The 18219-nt window shown below is 38.3% G+C and overlaps 1 protein-coding gene across 4 annotated transcripts in view; it reads left to right on the forward strand.

The window, feature by feature from the left end:
• SCUBE1 (signal peptide, CUB domain and EGF like domain containing 1) overlaps positions 1 to 16349 on the forward strand; it is a 198995-nt gene extending 182646 nt beyond the window's left edge. For 3 of the 4 annotated variants that reach the window (XM_015628660.3, XM_015628662.3, XM_015628661.3), the window contains 7 exons: positions 15 to 176; positions 3468 to 3635; positions 4458 to 4619; positions 6039 to 6236; positions 7661 to 7813; positions 8277 to 8356; positions 9418 to 16349. In XM_015628660.3, the coding sequence (XP_015484146.1) occupies positions 15 to 176; positions 3468 to 3635; positions 4458 to 4619; positions 6039 to 6236; positions 7661 to 7813; positions 8277 to 8356; positions 9418 to 9570 (1076 nt within the window). In that variant the 3' untranslated portion in view covers positions 9571 to 16349. The remainder of the gene's footprint in view (positions 1 to 14; positions 177 to 3467; positions 3636 to 4457; positions 4620 to 6038; positions 6237 to 7660; positions 7814 to 8276; positions 8357 to 9417) is intronic. The other variant, XM_015628663.3, reaches the window with a different exon arrangement.
• Positions 16350 to 18219: the final 1870 nt, after the last annotated feature.

Below are 18219 nucleotides of genomic sequence, written 5' to 3' on the forward strand. Positions count from 1 at the left end.
TTTTGTTTCCTCAGTTACCTGCAGCACAGGCACCTTTTATAGTGGACAACACAATCAGTGCATTCCGTGCTCGCCAGGAACATACCAGGACACCGAAGGCCAGCTCACCTGTGAGCCTTGCCCCAGTAACGATGGCCAGGGAGTAGCAGGTGCCCGGAACATGTCAGAATGTGGAGGCAAGTTGAACTTGAATATAAAAGCTTTAGGTGTTGCCACACACAGCCTGTGAGGCAAGGAGGCTGAAAGAGGAAAGAGCCTGCCACAGTTCTGTCTTGTAAAGGTAACAGAAGAAATCTCTGTGCACTTACAAGCAACGGATGGTTTGGCTTGGGCCACCTACTCACATTGCTGACAAGACAGTGGGATCTGCTACAGTAATGTGAGTTATGGTATTGAGATAAGCAAGCCAAGCAAAATACTTTGTGCTTCAGGTCAGGTATGGAAGTACCTTGACTTGTAAGGACTCATCTGTACATTGTGAGCCAAAGGGATGGATTACATTGGACTGGTATTGGTGAGTCTAATAATGAACTTGCTCATTTATTGTTTTGCATGAGATGCAGCTTACCTGCTCTAATTAGCAGCAATTACAAATTTGAGACAGTTAGGCTGCAGGGATCTGTAACCCAGACTCAGAACTAATGACTGCAATTTTCAGCACTGCTTGAATGCACTGTAACTTTTGGCAAGTGATGTAGCATCTCTGATTCAACTTCATGATTTATAAACTAAGTTACAATGATGATAATACCTGGTGCTTCTACTGTAAATTGGTCAGTCTAACTTTTTACGATACAACTGTTAATTATTTTCTTTACCTCCTTTCATTACAGACTATCAAAATCTAGTTTATAGCAGATACATTATCTGACTTTGAAATAAATCTGTCCTATCTGCTACAAAATTTCAAACTTGAAAACTCATCCATGTAATTTGCATTAATGTGTTCTTCAAGGATGTCTAAAGAGAACACATGTCAAATGTCACTTGAGAAACTGCTACTTTTTTCCATCTGCTGAACAAAAAATAACTGCAGTGTCTCCAGTCCAAACATATGATAGATTTTGCTGATTTGCTGTATGAAGGAGCTATCAGACAAAAAATTTGAAACACCTGTGCATCTTTGCTATACTGATTTGTATTTATCCATAACACAAGAAAGCTTATCAACATACAGTTTGAGTTTGTAAAGATTGACTATAGCATTGTCAACACAAAAGCAGCATAACAACTAGAGGAAAGTTTCAAGGCTTACATTGGAATTATTGTTCTGTACAAGAACAAATAAAAACCCTTTTGATTTCTGAAGAATGTATTTATTTCACAATATTAATTGTCAGATCAAAACAGTCTTTTTCTGCTTAGCTCTCCCCTTTTCCTCTGGAAGTAGCAAGAGAGAATATGCTTTGGACTTCATAAATTTCCCTGTCAAAGATTTTATCAAAATTTGTGTCAGAACATATGATGAAACAGTGTATTTTTTATAACAATACTTTGTTAGAAAGTCTGTACTGTCTGTACTCACTGCCAGTAATCAATAGTATTTTTGCATTGTATCTTCCAGAGCAGAAATGCCTGTGCAGTAACCAATAGACTTTTACTGAAATCCTCACTTTCAAATGTGAGGAATGTATGTTCCACAAGTATGTCAGAGATTTTAAGTCCCTGTTGTGCAGAAATCACCTGTAGCTGCCAATGAATTCCATGCTGCAGTGGACTGCCCCTGCCTGGACACCAAGCGCCCACCAAAGCTGATCTCATTGTCTTCCTCAGGTGGAGAGGAGGGAGACAGGGTAACAAATGTTCATGACTTAAGGGCAGAGAGAGACTACTCACCAAATATCAAACAGACTCAAATTGGGAAAAATTCAGTGAATTCATTACTAATCAAAATCAGAGCAGGATAAGGAGAAATAAAATATCTCCTAAAAACACCCCTTCCACACCCCTCCCTTCTTCCCAGCTCTACCGCCTCCCAACAAGCAGTGTGGGAAATGGGAATGGAGGTTATGGTCAGTTCATGACACTGATGTTGTTTCTGCTGCTGCTCCAGCATGGGGTCCCTCTCATGGGAGACTTAATTAACCTTTCCAATGTGACTCCATCTAATGGGCAAGAGTTCTCCAATATGAGTCACTTTTCCAAAGGGTCAGTCCTTCAGGCACAGCCTGCTCCAGCATGGGTCCCCCACAAGGGTCACAAACCCTACCAAGAAACATGTTGCATTCTGGGTTCCAGTAACCAATTGGACCAGGCCAGGTAGATCCATTTTGCTCCTAAAAACAAGGGCAAAATTGTCCACAGATTAGTAATATCATAATATTTCTCTGAGATCTGTGTCACAACAGCCAGTTTGTAAAGTCATATTCCAGCCAGATGGGATTGGAGCACGACTAAATCCTGGAGATCCTGACTTCACAAGTGGCCATAGGAGTTTGGTTTTTGTGGGGACAGAATTTGAACTTTGCTTTCTCAGTGCCACAAGCTCGTCCTACGTAGCAAAGTTCCTTGCTCATGCCTAGCGCCCAAGATACTGAATGCCCCAAACATTTCCCAGCAGGTATCAAGGTTCTTATGAGACTGCAACAATACCTAGAGTTCTCAAAGCTTTCTTTTTTTCAAGCAAGTTGTTTCTGTCTGCTGCTCAGTTCTCAGGGAAGCTAAATTACAAAGTACTGGGATTAGGCAACCTCAGGGAATATGTAGCATCTCAGAACACTGGTGTCCCTGTCTGGAGTGGTGTGAAGGCACACATTCATGCCATAATCTTGAAAAACCTGACATCCTGGTTCTCACATTCACAAAGTACTCAAGCAAACAAGAACCAAGCCAAACAAATGCCTATCAGAAACTGCCTGGAGAGCAAGTTTGGAAACTTCTGTCAGTAGATTCATTCACAAAGCAATTTGCTTTACACAAATTGCTGTTTCCTGGCAGGGAAGAACTTGACAAGCACCAGCTTTCACAACTACGTTAAAAGCTCCTGGTGTTAGGCATTCTCATAGACAAGGTGCTGGACTGGTACCATCCCATCTGGTAAACCCCATAATCCACTGTCCACATCTCTAAAATGGAGATACAAAAACTTCATAGGCATGGTGCAGTTCCAGTTCTTCCTATGAAGTGCTTTGAAATACTGAGATGAAAGACTTGGTGAAAGTACAAAGTATTCTAATGAAATCTTAATAGACCCCTTTCTAAAAGAAAATTAAAAAATCAAAAAATAATCCAAACAGAAGTATAGTTGCCAAAAAAGCGTATTATGAAACTGGTTCTGTTTACTGGTGGTGGTTTTAGGAAGAAGATACAGGAACAAGACAAAATTTGCAGGTAAGTTTAGAACTTGATCTGAAGCTGTCTTAATGTCACAGTTTAAGTGAAAGAAAACCTTGCTAACTACTAGTAGGTTTTATACTTCATCCAGAAAAGTCAACACACTAATACAGATGATCATTTTCAATTTCTAGGGCAGTGTTCTCCTGGGCACTACTCTTCAGATGGTTTTAAACCTTGTACAGTCTGTCCTCTTGGTACATATCAACCTGAACCAGGAAGGACCCTCTGCTTCCCCTGTGGTGGTGGGCTTGTGACCAAATATGAAGGTGCTGTTTCCTTTCAAGACTGTGAAACCAAAGGTGAATTCAAAATTCTTCCACAATATATCTTCCTAATTCCTGGCCTTTGGTTTATTATCATCAGTGCCAAGGGGCATTTGAAGGCTCCAAAACAAACATTGTTGCTGCATGGGCATGTGATTAAATGAAATCTGTAAACTGGGAATGGTCTTCCGAGGTTGTGCAGACTGAACAGGATTTATGGTTTTCTTTGGAATTTACCACAGGCAGGTATGGGGTCAGCACTGCTACTGGTAAGGGAATCAGCCCCACTGTGTGGCAATAAACACAAGCTTGGATTAGACAACGCTTTAGCTTTTGTGTCCTGTATATTTTTATTTACTATATCAAAAAACCTAAACACTACAAAAGTTATACAAAGTTAATGATTGATTACTCATGGACTAGGCAGAAACTGTAAGTGTGCAACACATTCTATATTTTATAATGTCAACTTCCAGTGCCAATGCTGAAGAAGGAATACATTTTGGTTTAGTTACTGGAATGACATGCTGGCCCTGGCAAACAGACACTAATGGAATCCCGCTACCATGAAAATAATTTTTCTTGTTGAGGTGGATTTACATCCTCTTCCATTTATTATAAATATATTAAATACAGTGAGAGATACATATCATGCATTTCTAGTTCATAAGGGTTTAGCTTTAGTCATGGGGTTTTAGTTGGAAGATCCTTTATAATAGGAAATATAGGGACCTGGTGTCTTTTCTGCCCTTTCTGGCCTAATAAGTATGTTGCAGACCAGGTATGTCCAAGGCAGAGGAAAGTTCTCTGTATTGGAGGTTGCTACTTTTTGAAAATAATACACCTCATACCTTGCAGTTCACTGTTCTCCTGGACACTACTACAACTCCACAACACACAGATGTATCCGGTGCCCTGTGGGAGCATATCAGCCTGAATTTGGTCAGAACTACTGCATCACCTGCCCTGGGAACACCAGTACAGATTTTGATGGCTCCACCAATGTCACTCATTGCAAAAGTAAGTCACATTTATATCACTGACACAGAGCATGTCTTTGGATATGAACTGCAGCTTGAAGGCTGGACTTTTGTATTTCCTAGTTAGCAAATATCTCCTGCCAGAGGGAGTTGTAAAAGTTGGAAAAACAATGAGGAAGAAAAGTTGGGGATTTCACAGAGTTCCAGCTACAAGTTAAAACTACAAAGCCTTTAGTTTCCCAGATCCTGTAAGTTGTATAACAGTGATGCATATTTCTCTGTTTCTGTAGAGCAAAATATCTTCTATCAGAGTATTTGCCATGTAGAATAATTGTAAAATACTAGAAGATATGGTGATGCATGCTGCAATTGCCAGGTAATCGCTTATGATAGTGAAATCTTCTTGGAGGCTTTTTTGCACTACTCAGCCTATTCTACCATTTTAAATATCCCAAAGGATTTCAGTACAGTTTTATTTGATCCTTTGTGAATGACTGATTATTTTTGGCAAGCTTTTTTTTTTTCATCTCTACCATGCTAATTTAAGATAATGTTTCTATAATGAAGCAGTGTCATCTATCTAACTATTCATCTGCAGATCTCCTGTAAATTTTTAGTCTGATTGTGTCTTATAAGTCTTATATTATATATATGATTATATTATATTAGTCTTATAAGCCCTTTATAATTTATGTCATTTGAGTAAATGATATATTTGTATGGAATTTGAAGAAGTTTGATGACTTTCCTGTAAAATAAAACCATCCTTGTTGCTCTGCTTAGATCCTCTCAGTTTTCAAGCCAGTTTCTGACCTTGCATAATATTTGGGAGTTGGATTAAGCAAAATATTTAAACATGTATCTAAAGTTACGTGGATGAGTGGGACTGGGGAGGTCAAGTTTTAAGTAACTTGTGCCAAATTCAGCAGGATTTTTGAAAACTCTGAAAGAAAAACTGATCCATCAATGGAGATCCTTTACTAACTGGTTTAATCTAAGATGAAGCAAGGCAAATGTGTAATCAAGTAAGGCTGGCTACTTGGACCAGCACTCTCATTCAGCTAAAGCCAGTTAAAATCCAAGTAAATTAAAGCAGAATATCTTCTGTATGTCAGCACAGTATCCAAGGCAACCACAATTGGATCATGTTTATTTACCTGTGTTTCTCAAGCAAAGTTAAAGCAGCCTGGATGAAGCATTTAGTCAGTACATGCACTGGAGAGATTAAGGTTTTGCAATCAGCTGCAGCAACCTTGTTGATCAAGTATTCCTTTAAAGCTGGAGAATGTGTGCATTTCTAAAGCCACAAGGAGGTGTTTAGATTTGTTCATTGTAACTTTTCTCTAAAAAATCCTTTTTATCCTCTGTATCCCAGACTCCAACAGTTCATGACACATCTAGAAAACACCTCAGATCAATTTATCAAGTAACACAAATGCTAATTTATGTTTCTCCCCAGACCAGCACTGTGGAGGAGAATTGGGGGACTACACCGGCTACATTGAATCACCCAATTATCCAGGAGACTACCCAGCTAATGTGGAATGCATTTGGAATATAAATCCACCCCCAAAGAGAAGAATACTCATTGTAGTACCTGAGATATTTCTCCCAATTGAAGATGAATGTGGTGATGTTTTAGTAATGAGAAAAAGTGGTAAGTTGCCCGACATGGGTTATATTTCCTGCAAACTGATGGGATGAATAGTTCATATTGAAGGGATGTCTTCAGTGTAGCCACTGTTTCTAAAACTTTTCCTGAATGAAGTGGCTCAGCAAGTTAGAACACTACCAATAACTGTTAGCAGTGTGATATTAATTATTCAAATTTATTGTCTGAATCACAAAGCAGTAATGGGCTTCTGTCTGACCAAGTTACCACATGGAATAAATCACTGCCATTTAGAAGTCAACAATGATAAATTATATTTGGGGAACTGTCTCTGTAATCTGTACAAACTGTGTTCTCACCCTTTGTAAACATATATATGCTGCACTGCTAAATCTGGCAGTGTGCTGGTACAACTGGCACTCTCAAGAAATCCAAAGTTATCCTGCTTTTCTGTGGAATGGAGGGAGTGCATTGTGTCTTTGATTATGAATTTAATTCAACAACTTCTGAAATTAATATCCCAATGAAATTCACTCCTCTTTTGCATGGAGGATGTGGGCATCATTCTGGTGATTTGTTGCTAAATCAAGAAGCACCAAACCTGAAAGGCAATTGTTCCTATGGAGTTTTTGTTCAAAACAGTGTATTTACTCACCAAAATTGTGTCTTTAATTTGCTAAAACAATTTTCACAACTTTTTATCCCTGAGGGCCTGTATAGACATCCCTGTATATCAGAAGGAAGACACCTGGTCACTATAGATGGAAGAAAGTTGTACCTGTGCAGATGAGCATTTTTAAAAGCAAAACAATACAACAAAACACATCAGTTGTCCTTCTGACCCCAAACTGCAGTTCCAACAGTGACCAAAGCCAATCACATCAGGGTAAAGTTATTTTTCAGGCATGATTTACCCTTAATGAAGCTGTGCTGGCTGTCACCAACCACCTTCTCACATCCAAGTTAACTGTTCTATGGGTCACTGACTCTGCAGGGTGTGACAGTCTTTTATTCAGAATTACCATACCAACATTACATTCTGGTTTTATTGTGTTTCTATTTATAAGTGGTTTATTGCTATCAGATGAACTCCCCAAACTGGCCATGTGAGGGACTGGCTAACATGTCTGCCTGGCATGCAGCTCACTTCTTCTTACCTATCTGGGACAAGCAAATGCATACTCTGGGATACAATGCTAGAGTAGTAAAAAAAAAATAAAAAAATATTGATAGTAGTTTTATAAACATCAAAAATTATACCTTGCCATCTGCTTAAGCTTCTTGCTGAAGGATTCCCATTACCTTTGTGGAAAAACCTACTTCTCTTTATAGGCAAATAAATCCATTCTATCATAAAAAGCTTCTGCTGCCAGCTGGGAAGTGTCTTGTCTATTTGGCATCTCTGACCCCTAGATGAGGAAGGGTGCAAAACACATTTTATAAAGAACATTGTTTAACTTTATTTCTAGCTTCTCCTACTTCAATTACTACATATGAAACATGTCAGACATATGAGAGACCTATTGCATTTACCTCAAGATCGAGAAAACTCTGGATTCAGTTCAAGTCAAATGAAGGAAACAGTGGCAAAGGATTTCAGGTCCCCTATGTGACTTACGATGGTGAGAATGGAATTGGTTTACATCTCTGTTTAATATCTGAATTACAGAAAATTTTCCTTAGAATCTCACACTGTTTGCAGGGACAGAAGAACAAGGAAAAACTCATGTGCCTCATTTAAATTTAGTTGCAAAGACTTTGAAATAACATACATCTATATAATGTTTGAACAGTTATTTGTATCCCTGTTTCTTCATCTCTAGAGTGGAGATAATACAGCGTTCTTATCTGGAGGAAGTAGTTTTTTGAGGATGTTTTTTGAATATTTATAGGGATAATTCAAAACCACTGTTATAAAAAAATAGAGAATTTTAGGGTGATTAAATTGGAATACAGCCTGAGAGACACAGAATAATTAACTGGATACAAAATTTCTCAGTTCTGTCTTCAAGAGGAGGTCTAGCTAATGTCTGACTATTGCCCTCCCAAAGGATGTCAGTCACTCAACTGATCTTTATTTTTCAGAGGATTACCAACAACTAATAGAAGACATTGTTCGAGATGGCCGATTATATGCATCAGAAAACCATCAAGAAATTCTAAAGGTAAGAAGTTTCTTCTTTCTTTGAGGCCAACCAAGAATTCCTAAGCATCTTCCTAAAATAGTTCTTGATACCTTGATAGAGTCATTATATTTAAAGCTCATAGGTGACCCCAAATTCAGTTCTCTGTCTTCTGAGATTTATGCTGCCATTTGAAGCAGCCCAAAATCAAGTAACTGAGCTAGGCTCAGCGCATCTTTGCATCCTTTGTAGAAGCAGGAACTCAATGAAATATATGCTAATATGATTAATAAGACTGTATATTCAAAAAATCAGTCAGCCAAGAATGAAGGGCCTATTGTTTGAAGAGCCTTCTTCAGCCTCACTCTGTCATTTAAATGCTTATATGACTCATTAAGTTTGCTATGCATTAAAAAATGTATTTACCTAAATCACTATTTTGCCTCAGTAAGAAATGGTTTTCCAAAGATACAAGAAACACCTGTAACAACTAACTAATTAAAATTGAAAAAAAAAAGGTTGGTCAGACAGTAGAATTGAGCCATGTAAATGTCAGGCTTGGAAGGACAGGAGCTGAGGATGAGCTGGCTCCCTTCGCCATCCTGCCCAGCACTGTTCTCTCCCTCCAGCTTTTGGGTTGCTCAGGTCCCAGCTATAGTGCACAGTGCCAGGCACAGGCTCAGCTGAGGCTCTGAATCAAGGCTTTCCCAAGGTACACAAGAAAGTCCTTAGAAAGCTCAGCATCACTGAGGACCAGCCTTGTCTCCCATCCGTGGAGGGAAGGCCTGGACAGCAGTATGGAACAGGTGGGAAAGTAAGTCAGAGACAGCTTTCAGTTTTAATGCCTGATACCTGCAGTTTGTGGTTAATTTGGTGCTGCCCTCCCAGGGCAGGACCTGCCAGGAGCACTTCAAAAAGCATCCAGCACAGCAGGTACACTCATCCCTCTAAAACTCCACAGCAACATGGAGCATTTCCTTACACTGCTTTACCCAGACTCAAGTTCTGCAAAATAGACCTGAGTGTTCTTCAATTTTGAAACCTGTGTAGACACTAAATCCAAATCTTGCTTTTATCTAACGTACCTATGTTGTCTTCCATAGGACAAGAAACTGATTAAAGCTCTCTTTGATGTATTGGCACACCCTCAAAACTATTTCAAGTACACAGCACAAGAGTCAAAAGAAATGTTTCCAAGATCATTTATAAAGCTACTGCGATCGAAAGTTTCCAGGTTTCTACGACCATACAAGTAGTCCAGTGGTATTCAATTTTTGGTTTCTTTGAATTCCTGTCAAATATTGTCTTTCCTCCATAGCAGAAATATTTGTTAATTTGAAAGCTCTTTTCTGCAGTCTTTGTTCTCAATAGTTATTGAAGAACACCTGTAATGTTTTATAATTGTTAAAAGTCAGTGTTCTGAATGGGATTCTTGCAAAAAAAAAAAAATTATACATGCCTGAGTACCTCTAGTTGTAGATCCAAATTTGTGTCTGCACTAGTGTATCCTCACTTTCCATCTGAAATCTCACTATGTAAAAATATTCTTTCTAGCTTTTTATTTTTTATCAACAATAACTTTTGTCAAAGAAAGGAGAAACCTATTCAAATATGATTAAACTACCTGCAGATAAGTTCTCTTATGGAAAGAAGTATGTAGTATAAATAGTACTTGGATTTTGAATTGCACTTGAAGTTTATATTTGAATCTTTAGAAGAAAAAAAAACAATCAAAATTTTATTATTTCTCATTTGTGGCTTAATGGAACCTCTGTCCAAGTAGAAATAATAAAAAAATATATATATAATTTTGTTTTATGAATTACATGAGATTGAGTTCCATACCCTAATGTCCTAATATTTTTATCTGTTCTCTTCTAAACTTCTTCAGAGGTTTGCCACTCTCAATTACTTAATTGAAACAGATTTAGCTCTGGATTTCCCTGCTTCAGTTGGTCCCTTTGAAAACATTTACAATAGGATATGTGAGAAATGAACAACACTAGTAGTCTTGGTTTTCTTTCCATTAAGAGAGCATCTAATTAAGTACAATATATAAATATATACTTCTATTTGTGGGTACATTAGTAATGTTATCTCTAGTTACTGTAAATATTCATGCTTAAATCTGTACTCCCACGCATCCTATTTAGTCATATCTATATGTAACTTTGTGTAGACAATTAAATGACTTCTCCAAGTGCTTGTCACTTCTATTAACACCCAGCTAAAGCCTTTAGAGGTTTTATAATACAGGATAATGGTTTACTCTTGGACAATCTCTTTCAATATGTATTATTCCAGGAAAAATAGCATCAGTGGAGATGTAACTGCTGCCCAATAAAGGGTCAGCTGTTGCCTCTTCCTTGGGAACCCCCCACATGCAGACCAAGAGTCACCCTCAGGACACGTCGGAGGGGCTCAGCAAGGAGGAGCTGTTGCTGGACCTGCTGTCTTTAATTTTAAAAACACTAGGAATGCAACTGTGTCCAAGCCCCAGATTGTCAGGGGCTCAGGGGTGAACAGGACACGGTTTTGCAGAAGAGTTGGAGGGCAGGTTCTATGTTTGCTGGAACGTGGCTCTCCCCTTTATCCTAAATTTGTAGCCACAGTACCCATCAAGCACAGGGACTGCAGGAGAGCTTTAGCCTTGTGCTCAGGCCCTGCTCACAGAGCAACAGTGGGTTTACCATGACCATAAATCTTGGATTTCCTGCTGTTTCCTGACACAGAAACTAAATCAAATGAGAGAGGAGCTTTTTTTTTTTGTATTAGTTTTTCAGCCTCTTTCCTTTTCAGTCCTTTCCTCTTGTGTATCATTTTTCCTTTTGATTCTACAAGTTTATTAAATGGAGAAATTAACTCCCCTGGCAGCATCCTTTCAGAAAAAGAGTAACACCCAGTTTTGCTTTGCTGCTTTTTTTTTTTTTTTTTTTTTTTGCCTGTCTACCTTGTAGTTTAACACATCTTTCGATGATCTCAAAGACATATATTAGGGGTGGTTGTGATTATCTTCTGACACTTTTTTTGTCCTTGAGCAAATACTGCTTAAAGTTACACAATTGGTTTCCGTTGAATACAAGTGTCTGAATATTCCATTTCTAAGAGAACACACCTTACGTATTCTGTTGAGTTCTTCTACTTAACCATCTTGTAATTTTGCTTGCCTTTTTTCCTTTTCTGTTGAAGAATATCACTTTTTTCTTTCTATGCCTGAAAAACCTGATCTTACAGTCTAACAATTCTTTTTTTTCCACTCATGGACCTCAAATCTTTGGTGAACTTTCTTTTTAATATAGACATTAACCCTTGTTAAAAAATGTCACTTCTCCATAAAAGTCCTTTGTTAAAGGCTGTTAAACCTAACTTTTTCTTGAGGATGTTGAAAGTACTTTTATAGATTATTCACCAAGGGTCACTAAAAAGAACAAATTTTCTTTTTTTTTTTTTTTTAACAGTAGTCATTTGTACAAAAAATTTAAAAGCAAAAATCTTTTCAGGTACTCAATTATGCAGAAGTATATAACTAAAAATCTACTTTAGCCAAACAGTAGTTCAAAGTCTGATGGGTTATTCAGAATTTTATTCAGATCCATTAGAATGAGTCAGGATTGCAGCCATTCTACTGAAAGATATGAAGGAAATACATGAAAAATATGGTGAAAAAAAACTTCCTCACTTGGCAAATTATTTACAGTGATCTTTAGTCTTTCAAACTTGAGTAAGCAAACTTCAGAACCTGGTACTGTACACTGAGTAAAATCCTTGCTAAAGTTTTTGCTTAACAACCAACATGTTTGGACGTAATACCATTGTATGACACTGATGCCAGACTCCAGAAGCCGCTGGCAGCACTGTAACATTTTCCAGGTTCTTAGCTCCATGGGAAATCCCATGCCAGAGAGAACTCATAAGAGGGACAAGTCCCAATTCTGCCCAGTGGTAGTGGGACCTCGGTAGAGCTGTGAGAGGTGAATACAGGTGTGAGAAATTGCATTTGGCTCTGGTACCACTTGCCCTGACTTAAAACCACACTACAAAAAAACAGGGTTTTGTCCAGTTCATCCTGACAGTCAACCTGAGAATGAGGCTGGTATTTCCCAGAGCCAAATCAGGGCAGGGACTCCATGGTCAGGACAAGGTACTTGTGGACTTCAGTGGCAAACACAGGCTTTGTGCTGCTGAAGGAAGGTGCTGAAAGAAAGAGAATAATTTCACCCTCAAAAGCTGACACTTAAATGCTTGTGGACATAGAGGGGGCTCATATCTGACATATTTAAAAAATGATTCAGGCTCGAAAGCTTGTCACTCTGCATAGAAATGCTCTCAGATGTGCAAATTCCTAATGAAATAAGTAATGGCAAGTGGTATATATGGCAGTCTGAACTGGTTTCAGTTGATTCAGTGAACAGCACAGAATTTTTTCATCTGCTCTAGAAGTTAAAAATGCTTTGACTTTCATACTAGATTTACAGTTACAGAAACAGGCAGTCATCATATAGAAGGTGAGTTCAGCTCTTCGTCTGTTAGTGTAGGATGCCTTCATTGTCAAAGTCAGAGAACCTGTTGCTGCTACACAGTAACAGCACAACAACAAAGAATGTTTCCTTCTACACAGAACACCTACACACATTTGGGAATCAGAAACCATACAAGGAGAAATACAGCTGCCTTTAAGCAAACCAGCTTCGTGAAAGTGGCAGAATATCACGTTAGCTTTTACCCTGAATCTGAAATACTTCATTTGAACATATCAATAAATAAAGCCCTGTATCTGTTCTTACAAAATTACGCATTGTCAACAGGACAGGTGCAACAACACATTTATGTGTTATGGATGCTGAATGCAAGAAAGCAGGCAGGGAGCACAGAGCCTGTGTGAAACTAAGTCACACAAGGTTCTCACTCTGGCCTGAGAAATCATAAGGAGGAATGCAAACAGTCCTTGGAGAAGACAACAACTTTTGCAGGTGCTGTTTAGATCCTTGTTATTTACTTGCAAGAAACAGTCAAGGGGTGTAGTACCCAATTGACTAGTGATGGTGATGTGTTGGTTTAATGATCAATGAGAGTTTCACCTCTCAAACGTTCTCGGATCTGTCTATAAAAGAAGATCTGAAATAATAAAACTTGCTCTCTTGGGCAACCCAGCTAAGAGAGTCTGTGTCGTACTTCACAGTTCCTAATGTAGTGCGACAATGTCTTAGTTACAGGTAGACTGAAGAAGTGCCCATTTATGATTGCCCAGTTCTGTGGCACAAACAGAGCTCTTTATTTTCAATTTGCAAATGCCTGTGTGCTTAAAAGCTGCACCTGCAGAACTTACCGTTTTAAGCTTCTCTTTCTGATTTAAATACTGTACTTATTTTTAATGAGGTGGTGGTGAATCATCCCTAAACATTCCCACCAAACCACTGTCTGCACACCTGCTGCAGTCCAGGACACTGCAGCAATAACAAGCTGCTCATCAAGCCCTGAGTTGTGTCTTGAAAGTGCTGAGGAAACAAAAGTGCCTCTGTGTGTCATTTGAGTACAGGGAGCAGCAGGACTCTGTGTTCAGTGGATTGCCACCTCTTCTGTATCTTGCCTTCAATTACAAGGCTTACACTGCTTGGAGATTTAGCTCCTGAAACTGGATTTTAAAGTCTTTCTTTCAGCCCATTTTCTTGCCCCGTCTTCCTTCTTCCATCATACATTAGATTTTTACCAAAAGACCAACTGCTCAAAAGAAATTTATTTCCTCATTGTGCCTCCCCCATAGAATAAAGTTATGACTACTTCAGATTTAGACTAATCCTTCCTACACAGCAGCTTCATTCTAGAGTAAGCTTACTTAAAAGTAAGTAAACTTACTTAAAACTAGCTTACCTTATAAGCCAAATTTAGTTTAGTTTAATTTAGTTTAGTTTAATTTAGTTTTAGACTAGATTAAATAAATACAGGATTGGTCAGAGAGTTTTCAGAGGGTCCACATTCTGAGTTGTCAGTGGGTTTTAAAGAGCACAGCTCACCTGAAATCCTGTCTGTGAGCAGAATGCAAGGATGCTGCCATATGAGTGAGATACGTTCTTTACATGTGTTCAGCATACCAAAAGGACAGTCAAACCCCCCAACCTGTGCTTTTTTATAAGCCTGCCCAACACATTCAAATTTCTCAGATCAGTCTTACCTATGAAAAACCTAGTTTTAATCTTGTAGACAGCAGGTTAGGAACTTCAGGAGCAAAAGTAGTGCTGTGATTCTTACACAAGATCTGCTGACAGGTTTGACAGCAAAACTCATCTGCTCTGTGACAGCTCCTATATCTGGACTATCTAAATACCTTTGAATGCTCTTAAAAACTTAGCTGGAGTAAAATTTTCAACAACTGAACCCAGTGGCAAATTTCTCAGCCACCTCAGAAGTCTGGATGATTTCTTAATGATGGGAATGAGTGACACACACAGTTCCTTATATCTGTATCATGACTTCAAGGAGTTGCATTTTTTCATAGTTTAAAACCACTGATTGAAAAGGAATGGGAATAACTGGAGGAGTTCTTACAGAATCTCAGTACTTTGGGACCTTAATTAAACAGTTTTCTAGAATGAGAGACTGTTGTAGGCACTTGGGAAAAGGAATACTCTTGTCTTCCAGAAGAATTTTTGGAAGAAAGGAAATTTCTGTAAGGTACTATTCGGTAGGGAATTTATTCCTCAGTGAGAGACTTGGATTCAGAGACAAGTCTTGTGTTTTATCTCACATCTGAATAGAAGCAGAGTGGGAATAAACAATGTCAAAAAACTGTTATCTAAGGATCTGAATATATACAATTCCAGTTTGTTACTTCATTTATTTATTCTTTCATCATAAAGCTTTTAATCTATAAAATTAATATGTAATATACAAGAGTAAAATGTACAGAAGTACCTTTAGATCTAATAATTTAAACCATCATTCAGAGAGTGGAGATAACAACTTTAAAGATATACAAACAATTGCAGTTCAATTTTCTCAATATCTAGGAAAAAAGTGGCTTTGATTAATTAAACTTTATTTTAATTATTGTGGAAATAACTTTTTTAGAGTTTGTTTTTGTTACTTTTTTAATTAAAATTATTTTGTAAATATTGTTTTCTGTGTTTTATAACTTAGAAAGGCCATTAATTTGCATTGAGAGCAGCAGGGACTCAACATGTTGATTATAAAGATACTTTAGGAGACTGGGGTGGATGTGAGGCAGTTGCCAGATTTATCCTTCCAGATTACAGATCCTGTTATTTCTCCAGTCTCGCAGGCATGACAGGAAGAGTTTTCTGGGGCAATTTAACACCCTAATTGAAACAGAACTGACTATCAAGTGTCATTCTAAAGTGCTTCTCATTTTCAAAACATAAGAAGAAGATGTATTTTAAAGTTCTTCTTTTTAAAGTTCTTCCACTTTTAGGATAAGAAACAGCGCAGAGGTCAGAAATAAAAGGGAATTTATTCCCTTGGATCAGATCACAGAGCCTTTTTTAGACAAAATCACTGAGGCCAGTGGTACTTTCATGTGCAAAGAAGTTCATTATGATCATGTCCAGCACCAGTTTAAGCAGAAATTTCTGGCAGGCTGGATTTCAGGGGGAAGCACACAGGATACAATACTGATTTCTGCATCAATTTGCTCCACATAAACCACTGTAGAGGAGTGAGATTTTAAACTGAACTGTTGTAGAGGCTGCTGGGACTTCTAAGCTTTATTACCAATGTAAATTGTGTACAAACAGCTATTTCCATAAGAAATGTACAATAATAGTTTAGAGCAAGGGTAGTGAATAACTGTATAAAATTTGATACTTAGAAAATAAAATACAGTTCTAAGCTTTACCAGTATTTTAACAGTTCTATCAGATTTATAGTAGAAAATATTATTGTAAATGTACCTTATAAGAAAATACATTTCCTTTTGCATCTGTATATTAATAGCTTTGATTTCTATGTCAAAGTTAAAACTTAAGCATGTAATAAAACCATTGTTAAAATTACTTTAATAATAAACATTAAAAGGAATGGATACCCCTGCCTGCCATTTATTTGTGTATAGGACAAGGCTTCTTGCACAAATGTGGACAAGAATAAGAAGACAACTTTTCTTTTTTGATAGCATTTACATATTTTAATCTAATTTTCATCCTTAAGCAACAGAGAGCTTTTTCTTTCTCATCAAACCACTGGAGTTTGTGCAACACTGATGGAAGTTCCTTCCAAACAGGCTTCAAGGACAGTTTTTCAAAGAAGAAATCCTGGCTATAGGGAAGGACCACATCACCAATATCCCTCTAGACTCAACTACTTGTTAAACTAACTCTGGTGTTACCATGTATAGCTTATGCAGATGCCCTTTGTTACAGACTTCTATTGAGAAGCAGACTCAAAGAAAGAGGAAGGAAGCTCTCGTGTTCCAGCATGGTATGTGCCATTCTGCTGCTATCCATGTAAGGAATTCAGCTTATTGAGAGAAAGCATTTATGATGTGACAGTATCAGCTTTGCTGATTTTATATCTACTGATCATTATATAAATACTGTTGGTATGACTGATGACTCTCAGTGTCTGGCAAGTTTGAAAGGCATCAGGAAATTGTCTGCAAATTATCAATTACTGCCTTTTTCAGCTGGTAGGAATTCACTCAGGTAATATGGCAGCTATCCTCATTGTATTCCAAGAAGACACAACATCACTTTTATGGGACTACAGAAACACCATATGAAATGACACTCAGCTGTCCTTCAGAGTTTTAAATGAGTAACAAGAAAAGTCAGCTTCTATCAAAGACAGAAAAGCTGAACCTCTAAGTTCGTAAAAGTCATTGGAAATCAATCTGATTACTGGTAATGAAGTATCTGTGCACAAGGACAGAATCTGGAATGGGAATGCAGAGAGGTCCCGGCTGACTGGAAGCTGGCAAACATTGTCTCAATTTTCAAGAAGGGCAAGGAAGGAGGACTACAGAGACTCCAAACCTGTCAGTGTCACTTCAGTGCCTGGTAAAATCATGGAAAAGGTTATTCTAGGAGGTACTGAAAAACACCTGGAGGACCACACAGGCATTGGTCACAGCCAGAATAGCTTCATGAGAGGAAAGTCCTGCTTGTCAAACTGATTTCTTTCTAAACAAGGGTAGAACAGGCAATTTTTGTAACAGCAACTTAAATTTCAACAGTCATGACAATCTTCATTTGAGTACAAGATTCTCATTTACTGGAAGAGGCATTGCCTGGTGTGAATTGCAGAGGGGTCCATTTTCAGTTCCAATCTTGCCATGACTTCCCAGCAGGTATACAAAACATAATGGCCTGAGGAACAGCACTCTGGCACAACCCAGCAGGTAAGTGAAGGCAGGCTGGGCAAAGATTAATTATCAGTCAACAGATTCCTGGTGTCACAGAAAGGGTCTATCCTAACCACCATAACTGGCTATTTTTGCCTCTTAAATACAAAATCTAAATCAACAGTCAGCACAGCATGAGGTATGCTACCCTCCAAAAGCACTTCCTAATGGGTAGAATAACAGGTAGAATAACAGCATCTCTACCTCGCTTGTGTGTGTAGGACAGTATTTCTAAGTAATCGTCCAACTTCTATAAAAGTAATATATTAGACAGCATGCTATGTATGCCTAAAGACATGGGAAAGGAAAGAACAGATATCTGCCTTTCAGAAGATACCCAAGCAGCTGATGAAAATCTGCAGCAGTGGCTGTGGAGGATGCCTCAGGACTAAGGGCAGCATGCTGGATTGCCTACCTCGACACAAGATCCTTGGAGCTGCCTGGCAACACGTCTTTTCATGGTTGTACCCCCAGAATGAGGGCAGCCTCCCTCTACCCCAGTACTGCATGAGCAATGAAAGAGTATCTTTGAGAGTAAAACACCTGCGCTTGT

Source organism: Parus major, chromosome 1A, assembly GCF_001522545.3.
Source record: "Parus major isolate Abel chromosome 1A, Parus_major1.1, whole genome shotgun sequence".
NCBI classification, from domain to species: Eukaryota; Metazoa; Chordata; class Aves; order Passeriformes; family Paridae; genus Parus; species Parus major.